The sequence below is a fragment of the Lepisosteus oculatus genome, chromosome 24 (assembly GCF_040954835.1).
Source record: "Lepisosteus oculatus isolate fLepOcu1 chromosome 24, fLepOcu1.hap2, whole genome shotgun sequence".
In the NCBI taxonomy this organism is placed as follows: Eukaryota; Metazoa; Chordata; class Actinopteri; order Semionotiformes; family Lepisosteidae; genus Lepisosteus; species Lepisosteus oculatus.
The window spans coordinates 12,872,068-12,887,094 of NC_090719.1; the positions used below are offsets into that span (position 1 = coordinate 12,872,068).

Below are 15,027 nucleotides of genomic sequence, written 5' to 3' on the forward strand. Positions count from 1 at the left end.
TATAGATTTTAACCGAGGGGCTGGTTCTCATTCCCTGCTGCATAGAGTTAAGATTTTCCTGTGAGAGCGCTAGCACAGGCCCTCGCAGTCTGTGAGCTGACATCACCTCTGTGCAGCAACACAAAAGATTGCTGACACTTTCACAGTTTTCTAACTTCATTCTCATTCATGATTCTGTAAAAAGAAATGATAGAGGATAATTCGACACAGTAGATCGTTTTAAAAATGAAAAAATTCCAAGTGAGGAACAATTTTTAAAGGACTCCTTGAAGTACAGGACAGATTTCAGCTGGTTTGTCATGATTTTCCACTTTGCTGAAGGCTGTCATCTCCAGTGCATTCAGTGAGGATTCAAAGGGAAACGAAGTGGAGAAGTTAAAAATCACAAAGCTCCGGTAAACTGCCTATAAATTGAGTGAATAAGAAGCATTGTGCTGGACTTGCCATCAGTTTACTCCAGACATACAGTGCACATTACAGATCCCAACAATTTCATTTCTTTTACTTCACTTTAACCTCGAGCTATAGTGAAACCTGGGTTCTAAAAGGCTTTTACAAATGATAAAAGTTAAGCAAGAATAAGGAAAACGTACCAATCATTACTTATCAACCAAAGGGAAAAGAAAATAGTAACTCACTCTGAAGTCATTTGAGATTTTCTTCTGTAGCTGCGCTGAGGTGTTCAACTACTTTAATTCCAGCACAGCTATAGCACTGAAACATCATCACGGCTGTTCAGCCCTACTCATGAGAGGCAAAGGCCAAGATGATCAGCTATAGAGGAATGTTTCAGACCATGAACAGCATTGCTCAAAGATTAGATCCTGAATCATTCACAAACTGGCTTTCCCCAACTAGATGGGCATAGGCGCCTTTTCATGAAAACCTTTACATTTTTATGAAGCTGACTCATCGCTTGAAGGGTGAAATAAAAAGTCCTCAAATTAAGAGAATCCCGCCTGGGCTAAATTTATACACTAGCTTAAATTATTTTATTTTTTATGGCTGATCCCAGAGGCAAACATTTAGAATGCAGTCGTTTGCTTCTCTGCCCGCCACCAGCAACCAGTCATATTGTTCCAGATGCCTTCTTGCTAAACGTTAGGAGAATTGGTAGCAGCCTGGGGGCACACCCCAACATACTCTATCCCAGATGCTTGCCTGCCAGTTTTTGCACTCCTGCTGCCCGGTGCCATCTTGCAGGCCTGGCGTTATTGTCAGATACCCACGCTCTCACTCTGCTTTGTCTTGTAGCTAGCACAGTACCCTCTCCTGCGAGAGGAGATGGAGCGCATCGTCACCACCCACATTCGGGACCGCGAGAGTCGGACCAAAGAGCAGGTAGGCCACCCCCCAGGTGATCAATTTATTGCCACATCATCTGGGGTACTACTGAACCGATCAGAGGCATGATTTTGTGTCAGGGGTCACCGACGTTGCTGTTAATCTACCTGGTGATGCCTTGTGACAAGGTCTTGGGCATGTCATCATGGGATCTTAAAAAAATAGGTAGGTCCAGGTCAGACACACTAAAAACCAAGCTGTAAGGTTTCAAAAAGACTCCCCAGTGCCAGGAGAATCAGAAACATCATAGCCAAACCACCAAAACAAAAACTTAAGCTCTTTTCATAGCTACTTACTACACTTCTTGAAGCCCCTAACTATTCCAGGCTAGCAGCTAAACCGCTTCCCAGAACCAAACACACTATTCACAAAAACAACCTCCCTCTTCACAAAAATTCACAATACTCACAAAGTTCCTCTCTTCATCACTCAGTCCTTCTCCCTCTGGTGAGTGGTGTGTGTGCACACAGGGAGTTCTGCTCCCTCTGACAGCAACCATCCTCTCCCACAGCATGACACCAGAAGCCTCTTCTTCCTGCTTTTTAAAACAGATACCTGACCAATTGGCTTCCTGCAACTGGTCAGGTGACACAGCCACAGCTCCTCCCCGCAGAGGTTTCTGGGAATTGTGCTCCAGACAGGTCTGAGCTCTCCCAGCCTGTAAATTGGAGCAATTAAATGACTAATTGAGATGATTAAGGCGCCACGATGCCATGATTGTTTAAGTGGCTTTAGAAGAGGTGAGATTGACCTCTTGTTGTCAAAGGACAGGAAAACAGATCAAACTAAAATCCAGAGGTTCTTTATGTGGGTGCATGAAAGCTTGAGCAGTTGAAAGGTGCCTAATAAAGGTGCCTACAGTGTTCATGACAAGAACTCTTGTTCCATTTTATCACTGTCATTCTCAGGTGATGTTGCTCATAGACATTGAGCTAGCCTACATGAACACGAACCATGAGGACTTCATTGGGTTTGCCAAGTAAGTAAGTCTCTCTTACCTGCAGATGTATTCACAGACTTGAGCAAGAGTGAAGTACATTAACTAACCTGACATTTCCTTTCTGTGCAGTGCTCAGCAGAGGAGTAACCAAATGAGTAAGAAAAAGGCTTCTGGGAATCAGGTAAGGAGCTACAGACTCAGATTTCAGTCCCATGTTTTCTACTTTGTCCTGCATTTTGCCACTGCATTTGCTAAACATAAAGGCAACCTGCTTTTGTAGAGGTGGCATTCATAAGGGATGGTAGTTCTAGCAAGAAAATGTGTGGGATTTTCGAACTGCTACTGAACTGAAACAAATAACATTTACTGTCCTTTTGTCAGATGGACAGAGTGGCTCTGTATTTCCAGCCCAGGCTGTCCTAAAGAGAAGTTGAAAGCTGACCAAGGGATGTTATTTTGGGAGTTCATCCTCTGCAAAGCCTCTGTATTTGCTAAGAAGGCGACAGAAGAAAGAGATTTGAGGGATCAGTCAATCTGAAGGGTCAATCGAAACATTGGAAGCTAAATTCTTCTTTATTTACGTTACTATTATATCACATTTACTACACTCCATCGTGTCTTGGAATGTAAGGATGGGGTGACACTGAGTGCCACAACACTGGGCAGATCTTCTGGGGAGATTTGCTGGTTTATGCTCAAAGATTGATCTTGGATGGTCAGCGCCATAGTGCAATTTAGATCAGAGATGTCCAGTTCTGGTCCTGTTTTCTTTTTAAAGGTAGTATTTTGTAGGTTGTAGTTGGTTCTAAATGCAGAGTTTCTGTTTTTCCCCCTGAGTTCTATAAGAACATTTATTAAAAGGTATTCGGTTTTAATCATTAAGGTCAAATGTGTAGGTCCTCATATTAAATTACACTTTCCTATACCCTGGTATGCTATAGTAAATGGTCCTTGAAAGATTAACCATAGTATGTCAAAGTATTCCTGCAATCCAGTATACTTAATTTTAAATGTATGTTAAAACCTTAGAAACCCACATCAACACTGTGGTGAAACATTTGCTAAATATTGTTTGAGAGTGAGATTGCAGAGGGCAGGAATGATTTCCTATAACCATCACACCAGATTGGAGAAGTGTAAATACGCAGTGGAGAGAATGTTAAAACATTTTTGCTAAACGATTTGAAGAAAAGTGCTGAAATGGTTTTCTATGGCCTTTTTATGTCAGCGCATTTATTCTATTTCAGGTTTTTATCTTTGATCAGTCCCATCAAGTGGCCATATTAACCAGCAAGCCCTAACCACACAACTCAGGTTGATCCTCTTGAGTATAAATGCTGTGAACGTGATAAACCTACTGTAGTATGTCTCTTTGGAAGAGGAGAGAAACATATACGATGAAAAGCAAGCACAGTTTGTGATAGAAAGATGCCAGTCCATTTGCTGCTTTGTCCATTGGAAGATAGTTATTAAAGGAAAGCTTTCATGTCATGTCATGTCCTCCCAAGAAGTCGCAGAAGTCATTTCCGGTATTTTCCTTATACGGGAACACAAAATCAAATTCCAAGCAGGTGCTAAACCAGAGAATCACGCAAGGAGCTCAGTCTTGAGCAAGGCCATTAGAAATCCCATAGGCAGCCCACTGAAGCTCAGCAGATGTGAGCCTGGTCAGTACCTGGATGGGAGACCTCCTGGGAAAAACTAAGGTTGCTGCTGGAAGAGGTGTTAGTGGGGCCAGCAGGGGGCGCTCACCCTGCGGTCCATGTGGGTCCTAATGCCCCAGTATAGTGACGGGGACACTATACTGTAAACAGGCGCCGTCCTTCGGATGAGACGTAAAACTGAGGTCCTGACTCTCTGTGGTCATTAAAAATCCCAGGGTGCTTCTCGAAAAGAGTAGGGGTGTAACCCCGGTGTCCTGGCCAAATTTCCCATTGGCCCTCACCAATCATGGCCTCCTAATAATCCCCCTCTATGAATTGGTTACATTACTCTGCTCTCCTCCCCACTGATAGCTGATGTGGGGTGAGCGTTCTGGCGCACTATGGCTGCCGTCGCATCATCCAGGTGGATGCTGCACACTGGTGGTGGTGGAGGGGAGTCCCCATTACCTGTAAAGCGCTTTGAGTGGAGTGTCCAGAAAAGCGCTATATAAGTGTAAGCAATTATTAATTATTATTAAATCATTGTAGTGGCAGCTGCTCATACTTACCTTGATTGCATTTAGATGCCAGTCCAAACATCGCGCTTTGCTTTTGACTTCACACGTAATATCCCCGTGAACGCACACTGGGTGTGTTTTTGTATTGGCAAAACCGCAAATTGAGATAACGACTGGATTCGTCAGTGATGGGTCAGCCAACGTGAGGTAAAATGAAGTGCTAATCCGAATCAAGAACAGTGGGATTAATGCGACTTGACCAGCTGTGAATTTCCAACTGGAACGTGTCTGATGTTTCACTGTGCACTGGCCTCCAAACTTATCCAAATATCCCCCCAATACAGCTCAGCTTGGACAAATGCTAATAACCCATGAGGTGTGCAAGCTCTGATCCTTTTTGATAGCAGACACTACTTGCATAGCTGCTCTAACAAGTCCCCTTTGGGTGCCTTTGGTGCGAAGCCCCCTCTGCTGTGTTCGTTTGCTTCTCTAATAAATCTCTCACCCCTTCTCTTTGCTTTGCTGCTGTTGCCACGGCAACGCCCTCCAGGATGAGATCATGGTGAGTAGGCCGAGCGCGTGGGTGTGGGCGTGTGTGTGTGTGTGTGTGTGAGCGCGCGTGTGCCAACAGTCACTCACTAATCTAGTCTGGGTAGGCTGGGTAGGGGTGGGTGGGAATTTTCACCTCTTCTGTGCTCCCTTTTCCCTCCTCCTGTCCCCCTTTCTCCTTTTCCGTGACATGCCTAAAACCAGCGTTTTGGACGTGGGGTGCAAGCGAGACAGTGAGCCAGAAACGAAAATCAATGATTTCATTCTCTTTCAAGAAAACAACGCCAATTGGGCCAGGAAGATTGAGAGCCTGTCTGTGCTCTCTATGCAATTCTTTCAAATGATGTGTTAAATGATAGCCTGATTTTCATTAAGCGAAAGGGGTATTCCACTTGAATTTGAAAATAAAGCTATAAAAAGGTATCTTGGTTTCATATTTGTAATCTTCACAGGCAGCTACTTTATGGCTGCTCAGAATTTCTGAGTGAATCCTGCTCTATGACGATGCAGCATCTTCAAATTCACCAAAAATACGTTAGGATATCAGGAATGATTTGGCGTTTGGTGTGATCTGTTTCGCTTCAAAAAAGCTCCTGACTTGCACACTGCAATATTGATATCCACTGTAATAATCATGTTGTCTGGTTACAGTTTATTTATTTGTTTTAAAGCAAACCAGATAGCACTTGTTGGCCAGTATTAATAGTAAAACTAGTATATTAAAAGGGCATTTTCACCCTTATATAGATGGTACATAAATTGGGTCATTTGTAAAATTCAATGAACTGTATTTAAGTGAGCTGTAAACATTTTGCAGCATATTATTTGGTGTGTATAACTCTATTCAGGATTTAGACAGAAACATCACTGTCTGCTATACTGTCTAATAATACTAGGATTTAAAGGTCAGAATCCCACCATCCAATTGTATTAGTAAGTGGGCAAACTATTTGCAGTGCTCAGAAATATCATTCCACTGTGCTTCTATAACTGTATGGAGCTGGCAAGACACCAGCTAGGTTCAGACTGAAGTACTGCAATCAGTTCTTGCTTCATTATAGGCAATGAAAAGGTTTCCTGTTGAAAAACGGGGCTCGTTATCTTTCCTGAGAACCTCAGCCTGCTCTGCAACAGAACTGCCATTCCCTGCTTGCGACGTGAATGCTGAATGTAGAGCTAGCGATCAGCATGCAGAAGAAAGCACGTTCATTTTTTTATCTTTCTGTGGTGCTCTTGAATCTATTGAGTCTTGCAATGAATCAATGAATTACACCCTTGCTCAAAAACTGAAGTAGCTTGATTATCCCTTTATCGCACCGTGTGGTTTAGGCATCAGCTTTTCGCTTGTGTTAGTTCCAGAACTGCATGACGCCTAGGAGCTAAAGTACTAAACTGTCACGTGAGGCTGTATTGCTCTGTCTTGTGCATTTTGTTGCAGTTATAATTTCTCAATTCTATATCACATCTAAGAAATCAACCAGTCATAATTCAGCATTTATGAAAAATTGCTGTTTCCTTATATACTGTGCATTCCTTACAGTCTGCACATGAAACCTGAAAGGTTTCATGAATTCTGCACATGAAACCTGACAGATGTCATGAAATATTTAACCAGGGATTTCACATATGTAATGAAATAAACAAGGATGTTACTGATTGATTTACTTTTGTGCTGTCACACATAAAGCTCATCTTGTACATGGAATGTATTTCCAAGATATAACTCCCTGCTTGATAGCCACACACTGTGAAATAGGAATTTATCGATCCTACTCGACCACTGAGACATCCCGAGCCTGACAATGAGAAAATCAATTTCCCAAGACTAGCACAGCTCCTTTTTTTATCAGTCTCTTAGAAAACAGGCAAATGCTCAGTTGTGCCGAACATTTTATTAAACGGCCCAAATCCCAGCTGCACATTCACTTAAAATAATCTCTGAGGCTTAATTTTTACCTTTAGAAAAGTTGCAGTTCTTTTCATTTAAAATCTTATTAGGTCTGAGTTATGGCAAGTGGACTTGCCAAATAAAAACCATCTCCTGTTTTATAAAAGATATTGTATACATTTGCAAAGCGGTAGATTGGAACAGCTGCTACACCAAAGACTCTTCCCACATGATATACAGTATATCAGTACATATACATTATCATATAGGTCCCGGTCACTCGCTTAAGTTTGGCACACCCCTGCTGGCTAAGCAATCTTAGGAAATCAGGACAGAACATTTTTTCAATTAATTTGATGAAATACTGGTGTGTTGTCTCATGTTTCTTCAGAGATCCTTCTTGAATCAAATGAATCTCAAACATCCTGGATTCCTTACTCATTCTGATTTGTGCAAAGTCCTGCTCTGGCGAAGGAGGCTCTGTAAATAAAGTTGTACATCTGCATCTGGTCAGGGAGCATACCGACTTTCCCTGAAATGTATACTCAGGGCTCAGATTTGTCAGATGTTCATCCTGAGCCTTATCCTGCTGCGATTTCAACTCGAATTAAGATTGCATTTTTTATATTTGAACAAGCTGTTCAAATTATTATTTTGGATAATCATCACCTTGTAACTTTCCCAATCTTCTAAAAAATGACAGTCACCTCCATAGTAGGTGAAACCCCATATCACGTGAAACAGAAACCAGCAGCAACCCACTTAATTAAACCAGTGGGGGAATTAAAAAGTAAAAAAAGACAGTGCTTTACTGTTTAAAGTTGTAACATGACATGCACAGGTGTGATTTGCTCAGTGCTCAGAAAATCCGAGTTCTGACATCCCCCCTGCTTTCTAGAAGTGACAAAACTATCTTCCCTGGCTATGACTGTCCTACAGTAGCTTCCTGCGCTGCTCTGCCCGGCTACTCTACAGCACTGAATGCAGACCTGCTTATTCCTCCTAGCAAACTGAACTTGATTCCTGTCTTGGTGTAATTTCTATTTAAAATTTTCATTCAGCAGGATAGAGGATCCGTAAGTTTCAGATATGCGGAGGTAATTGAAAATCTATCTTGTTTTAGCAGTACATGAGATACAAATGACAAAGGGCTAAGTCTCTCTGCCATGAAATATATCATATATCATGTTTTGCATCAGTGTGTTTTTTTATTTTAATTGCCATACTGGGTTAACAACATACTGTATGTTTTTTTTTCTTTTCACGATACATTGAAATCTCTGTTTCACTGAAGTTTAACTTCAAGTGAAACTCCATATGACAAAAACTAAATAATTGTAATACTTGATGGCATCCATTAAGGATCAATCAGAACAGAATGCAGTAAGAGTCTTGTAGGTCTGTGCTTTGTTTTAGTTGAAATAATACATCAGTGTCTATTCTATACAGCAGAAATCTACTGCAGTTTGGTCCTAATTTGGTTCTAAGACCACGCTTGAAGATGGACTCCATGGACTGGAGGCTATTTGTACATAAGCATTTTAATAACAAGCTCTCTGGAACTATCTGATGCTTATCTTAATCAATGCAAAATGATTTACAGGAACAAAGATGTATCGCCACTAATACAATATACAGTCAAACATGTTGTCTGCTTCATGTCAAAACTAAATCCACAAACTGTGAGTAATCAAGTTCTGCTGTGGGAGTAGCAGTGATTATGCCTTGGAGTCTTTAAGATCAGGGCAAGAGTCTTGCTAATGTACTCAGAAATAAGAATTAAATAAGTGTTTGGTTAATTCATTACCCTTACGGTATCGGCCACTTTGTACTGATCCCTTTGTGTCTTTGACTCAGATTAATGACAAAGGCAGGGATCCTCACAGCCAGTCCTGGAGACTGTCTTGTTTTCTCGATGACTGAACTTAATTAATTCTTTACTTATTGTTTGATTTTGTGTCTTTAGTCATTTAGTAGTTTGAATTCCCTATAAAACCTGCAGGGCTATAGCTCTACAGGTCCAGCAGTGAGGGCACTGGTTTGTAAACTTCTCAAGTGTGAAATAAAGAAAAGCTAGGAACACAGTATTTCTCCACTTACTCAAATCTGCCTAACCGATAGGCACTTTGCGTACCTATATAATGTTATACAAATTTAATATTCAACTGCAGCTTTTTATGAATAAAAAGTTCAAAGTCAATATTAAGTGCAGTGCAAAAATATTATTCAGAAAAGTATTAAGTATTAAATGAAGCATTAACATATTGTTGTCTAACACCACTGTGTAATTACATAGTTCCATTTAATGTCGTTTAACTCTTAAATCAAACCATAACATGATTCGTTCATGCCGAATTTCACAATGAAACAGTGGGACCGAGAGGGTTTGATTGCGAAAAGTAAAAATCAGACTACAGAATTGTTGCAACTCTAAAATCAATCTTAATTCTTGTGTCAAAGTTAGTCTTTTCCTTTCTGAAAGCATGTAACTTGATGTTACTGCATTATTAGTATTATTACCATCATTATAGTTGAAATGAAACATTTCCTTGATTTCCCTAACAGTAAGTGAACGTGGTTGAGTTTTCACTTGCGTTTTGAATCCTCTCAGTAGAAGGCAAACTCCAGAATTATGCTGTGCATGAAATGCTGGACTGGTTTGCACACAGTAACTCAGATAAAATGTCAGTCTGTCTCCCAACTGCGATCCAGCCCTTTAATTGCTGAAACCTTCGTAATATAATGGATCCCATGTGTGGGCCCTGCAGAACCCCAGGGTACTCTGGTTTGTGTTTATCGAGTTCTCAGTTACTTAATATGATGCTTAATTGAACTAGTAATTAGATAGTTGTGAAATATTATACTGCTGCATTGAGGTTTTGTAAATATCTTGAAATCTGCAACTGCTTGGGAGCCGAAAACTTGGAAATCCAGTGAATTTCGGTCATTTCTCATCAAATCTAAGAGCCCTTTGGAGTTTTCTGTTGCCCTTTCCTCCCAGGTTATTATTCGCTGCAATCAAAATGTTTAAATTGTGTCAGAAGCCTTCATTCTCCCACCAGCCGTCATTTGTCGATCTCTGTTTCTCTCTCAATTCATACTGTTATCGTAAAGTATGGCGTTTTTGTTATTCATTATTCAACAATCCCGGCTCTCTCTAGTAACGGAATTGAATTGCTGTTGCTCAGAAGGAAAATGTTACGTTTTTCTTAAAGCAAATCACATCTCACAGCGGTAAGGGGAGACAGGAAAGAAAGACACGCAGGATACCAAGAATCAAATCGCCGCACTCGGTTCTAACGAAGAATTTGAAACACAGCAATCAAACAAAATCACAGCAGTTTTCAGTATGAACTGTGACCCACTGCCAAAATGAAAACGTAATGACATTCATATGGTCTGAGTTTGGGTATGGCCTTGCTGAGTATTAATACAATGCTGGAAAAGAAGATGCACAGGCTTGGTCAGCCGATGCACTGTCTGCTGTGGGCTCCTCTGCCAGTCTGTGTACAGTACCGCGTACTCTTGCTGATAGCTCGGGGGCCGCAGACGTTCTGATGGATTAATTTTAAAAGAAGAAGCCTTTGCATTGTTTTCTTGAGAACATGCCATCCTAGCGCTGTGTTTCTCTGCTGGAAATCAGCATTTCCACTTTGGCTTGTAGGAACAGAAAAACTGCTGGCTAAAGGACTTAAGGACATCAATGTATCTTTGCACTATGAGGTCTGTTATTACTAAGCAATAAGATTGCCCTTAATGTGCTCTAAAAGCCTTCTTTATCTTGAAGAAGATTCCTCACCACCAGTTGGATTGCACAACACAGCAGACGGCATAAAGCTTACCACAAAGTTTTTTTTAAAAGGTCTTTCAAGAAGAAAACAGCATTTATTGGCGCATAAAACACTCTACCATTCTCTCTGCTGCCACCTCAGATCCTTTTTGTCCCACAGTTAGCAGCAGTTTCATCCGAGCTGCCAACATTACCTCTGAACAGCCTCTGAGCACGCAAATCCCTTTAAGGCAGACAGCAGGCTACAGTCATTCTGCTGAGGTGCAAGGTGTTACTTCTCCTGCTTTTATTCTCAGTTGAAGAATGAACAAACGATAAGCTTTTTGTTACTTCAGACTCGGAAAGAAAACCTCTGGCATGAGAGATAATGTGACTGATGACAGTGAGTTTCATTTCGAAGGTTACACCATTTACCAGCGTCCTGGAAGCATAGGGTACGAGGATTGCACGCTATTACAGCATATAACATAGGAAAAGTATTATAGAGGGGTTTTCTAACAAGCAGACAGATGTCAGTGGAGATGTTGAAATGCATTGTGCACAATTTCCCACTGAATTCAATTTCCACCTTGCTGTAGACATATAGCGGGCATTGAACCTTACCTAGCTCCATAATGGGTTTAAATGACTGGATTGGCATTGCTGGCACACTAATGCCATGTGTTGTCTTTTGCCCCAGGTGATCAGGAAGGGCTGGCTCACCATCAACAACATTGGCATCATGAAAGGAGGAGCCAAGGAGTACTGGTTTGTGCTGACAGCAGAGACACTGTCCTGGTACAAGGATGATGAGGTGAGTGGCACTGAGACACTGGACAGTCCTTCTCGCCTTCACGGGGCCCGAGGGAATCCCAGGGTTGACTGTGAATGTATTTTTCATTTATTGTTCATTTCATTTTATATCAACAACAGAAACCAGGCCCGTTTTTTCTGTTTTTGTTTCAGCAGGGTCTGTTGGCCTGTTTTGTTTCTGTGAATTGAAATTTCCCACCGCGTTATGGAGCTGGTTTTGTCTAGCTCGGTCTTGCCATACCTATTCCTGAATAGTACTTTTTATTTTGCCTTCCTTTCTGTGACTTCCTCCCGCCTTCTTAACATCCGCGCATGGTCGACTTGGTCAATTTTCACATGAGAAAGTTGACGCGGAAAGTCAAGTTCACCCAGCCTGCCCAAAGCCGATGTGTTTTCTCCCCGCATTTAAAATGTCAGTTTGCTTAACTGACCCTGCCACAGCAAATTGCAGATCCCTTCCTCGGTATACTCCTGATTTATTGCCAAACCAATGAGTCTCAGCAGCAATGACCTCTTTGAACATTGCCCAGGGTGGCTGACACAATCGCTCCCCCAGGGAGAAATGGGCTGGGGTTCATTCTGTATGGGGGAGAGGAGGTAAAAATGAGACGAGGACCTTTCAATTTCAGTAAAAGAAGGTCCCTCCCCACAGCCTGACACTCAAATAAAAGGTGGCACCCACATCTGTGGACCAGAAACTACCAGTCGGCCTTAGCTTTCTTCTTTAGTAAAATGTGAGGACTGCTTTTCATAAACGTAATTTCTTTCAAAAGCAGGAGGTGTGGGGGAGGGGGGGGGTGCCTGATTTGGGCCTTGTAATGAACTCCATGTGGAAAATATAGGGGCACTGGGGCACTGTGGGCTCTCTTTCATCTCCTGGCTAACAAAAGCCTCTGTTTAACCCACACGCACACACACACACACGAACACACACACTTTCCTAAATGACTAACACACGCGGTCAGGCGGGAACCTCTCTTTCCCGATCCTGGGCTCCTAACCTCCATATGTATTTATTTTTACATCAGACCAGGATCGCGGTTACTCGCCGCTGGGGGACCCAAAACTAACACTGCCCAACTCTGAGGAAAAAGTGGGCCATTGTTTCCATAGCAATCTTTCAAAAGAAGGGCACATTTCCCCACTTTTTATTATTATTTCTCCTGTGCGCAGGCCTGGGGGTGGTTGAAGGGTTGAGAGGGGGGTTGGCAGGAGTCAGCATTACTGACTGTCAATCTTGGCCTTTGTTCCAATTTCCCTGGCGTACCAGCGCTCAGAAGGAGCCCTCTCTACACTTGCACACGTTGTGACGCAAATGACCGTGTGTTAAAACCATTTATCCCCCGTCTTGTCTTCACGTTAAAGACACGTTTCGTTCTAGGAGTCTGCTACACTCCGGCGACTTCTATACCACAGGAATTTTTTTATTGTATTGCTGGTCCCTAACTCTGGAAAAAGGGACTTTTCAGTGCACATATAAGAAAGCCTTGGTGCTTTCGTTTCGAGGTCAAATCTGCCTGCAATGTCCCCTGCAGTGTCCTTCTAGTGCTTGTGTGTGGAGCAGGGGATCCACATACTGTATAACTGACCTTTACAGACCATAGGAATCAATATACAGTTTTATTTAATTCTATGTGTAGTTCTTCACAAATAACGTTTTGATGCAGGAGTGGAGTGGAGCTAGCTCAGAAGTAATGCGTCTTGACTGCAATAGTTGTTGTTCAAATGATCGCAAAAATGTGGTCATTAAACCCCCTTGTACACAGGGATACTCCTGGTTTCCTGTGTGTATTTTCTGACAAGAGCTTTTGTGCTCCAAAATGTAAAACACTGAGACAACCTTTCAGAGAGAGCCGCCGCCAGACATCTCTCTCCATCTGACTCGCGCACAGACCTGTCTTCAGATGCGTAGCCACAGTGCTTGTGAGAGAAAACCTAGTGCTCGCTTGAAAAAAAAAAAAAAAACAACTTATCGTTGGCTCTGGCTCTGATCATTGAAATTCTTTAGTCAGGGACACTCCCAGTGGTCTACCATATGTATGGTCTGTCGACATCTTGGCTCTCTTGGCGTGTCACAGCAAAGAAACCAGACGTGGAAGCAGTACGAAGCACGACAGCGAACAGGAGTCAGCCCACATGTCGTTTGAATGCTGTCAGGTCTTAACCAGTCCAGCCTCGCCCAGCCCCCTCCACCATCTCCTGCTAGCCCCCGACACTAATAATAATGTTCAGTGGAAGCATTGGGAGAAATCTGGTTTTCATTAGCGGACATACCAAGTCTTTGAATCAAGCAGCCCTGCGCGCTCCGAGTCTCACTGGAGCTTGCAAATAACAGCGTAGAAGCCAGAAGCTCTGCGCTGTCGGACACGGAAAAGCCCGGAAAATGAAGGAAGCCCGATCCCCAGACTGCACTCAAACCGGCCTCTGCTGGGCTCCTGTCTCCCCCGGCCTTGTGTAGGCCAAACCCTCAGCGAGCTTCAAGCGTCGCATCGCCTGAAAGGCCTGCCATTTTCACCCCGCGAAAAAAACTTTTCGATATTCTAGGATGCTGTGGGGTTTGGTTTTTTTCCAAAGCTGTGGTTTGGGCGGGAATTTCTGAGTTGCCCAAGCTTCATCGAAGCAAGTTTTTTGAAAATCCCTCAGGCTCTCAGTTGACAGGTTTCCTTCAAAGCACCCGGGCGTACAGTACGAGCAGAGGAATCCCATGATACACAACCAGAACCCTGCCTGGACCATCCAGATTTCCAAAAACGTTTTAATATTTAACCATAGTGCCTGATGTGGTCAGGTTTTGAAAGCATACATCAAACCCTTTCTTTAAAAAAAGCACAAATGTTTTAAATAAGAAAACTGTCCACAGAACATGTGGCACATACTGTATGTAACCTTTTTTGGCTGCTCACTTTTTTGGTTAAACGCATAGATACAGGCAGGAGAGAGTTACAAAAATATCAAATTTCCGCACAGGTTTTGCAAGTAAATTGTCATTCAGGCGTCTCCTTTCAGAAATCAAAAAAACTTTCATAGGCAGCGCTGACCGTTCCACAATAGCTGAATGTGGAGCAGTTTATTTTCATTTTACTTCAGCTCGGTGTGGATCTTTTGGCAGCGAGAAACTTTTTGCGCAACCTTTTCCTCGTGATTGATGAAGTTTGCAGATATTTCTTCTACGTTTTTTTTTTTCCTTCGAAGGCAGATCGCAGTTCATGCGGTGTTCGTTTTGAATTTATGGCATTTATTTTCCAGCCGAACCTGCCAATTACATCCCTCTGACTGGAATGGCTAATTACTGCTCAGGCTGACTCAGTGCTGCAGCTTCGCCACAGTAGCTGGGTCGAAAGAGAACAGCCTTCCAGCATCCTCTGAAATATCACGGTAAAATAGTTCTCTGGTTGTGTCACCGATAACATGTCAGAACAGTAGGTGTCTGACAGAGGGCACAGGGGTGCCCACAGGCATCCTGCTGGCGTGTTAGTTCCTGAATCAGGCCTGCCAGGTAGACTTGAAATTAAGAGTTTATTCCAAAGTCTTATTTACTCACTATTGCCAATATATTCAATAGC

General features: G+C 42.5%; 1 protein-coding gene across 1 annotated transcript in view; it reads left to right on the plus strand.

Moving 5' to 3' along the window:
* Window positions 1-15,027, plus strand: part of dnm1a (dynamin 1a) — a 112,831-nt gene that overhangs the window by 58,602 nt on the left and 39,202 nt on the right. The window contains exons 11-15 of the mRNA XM_015367101.2: window positions 1,255-1,341; window positions 2,253-2,323; window positions 2,414-2,465; window positions 4,996-5,007; window positions 11,352-11,465. Of these exons, the coding sequence (XP_015222587.1) occupies window positions 1,255-1,341; window positions 2,253-2,323; window positions 2,414-2,465; window positions 4,996-5,007; window positions 11,352-11,465 (336 nt within the window). The remainder of the gene's footprint in view (window positions 1-1,254; window positions 1,342-2,252; window positions 2,324-2,413; window positions 2,466-4,995; window positions 5,008-11,351; window positions 11,466-15,027) is intronic.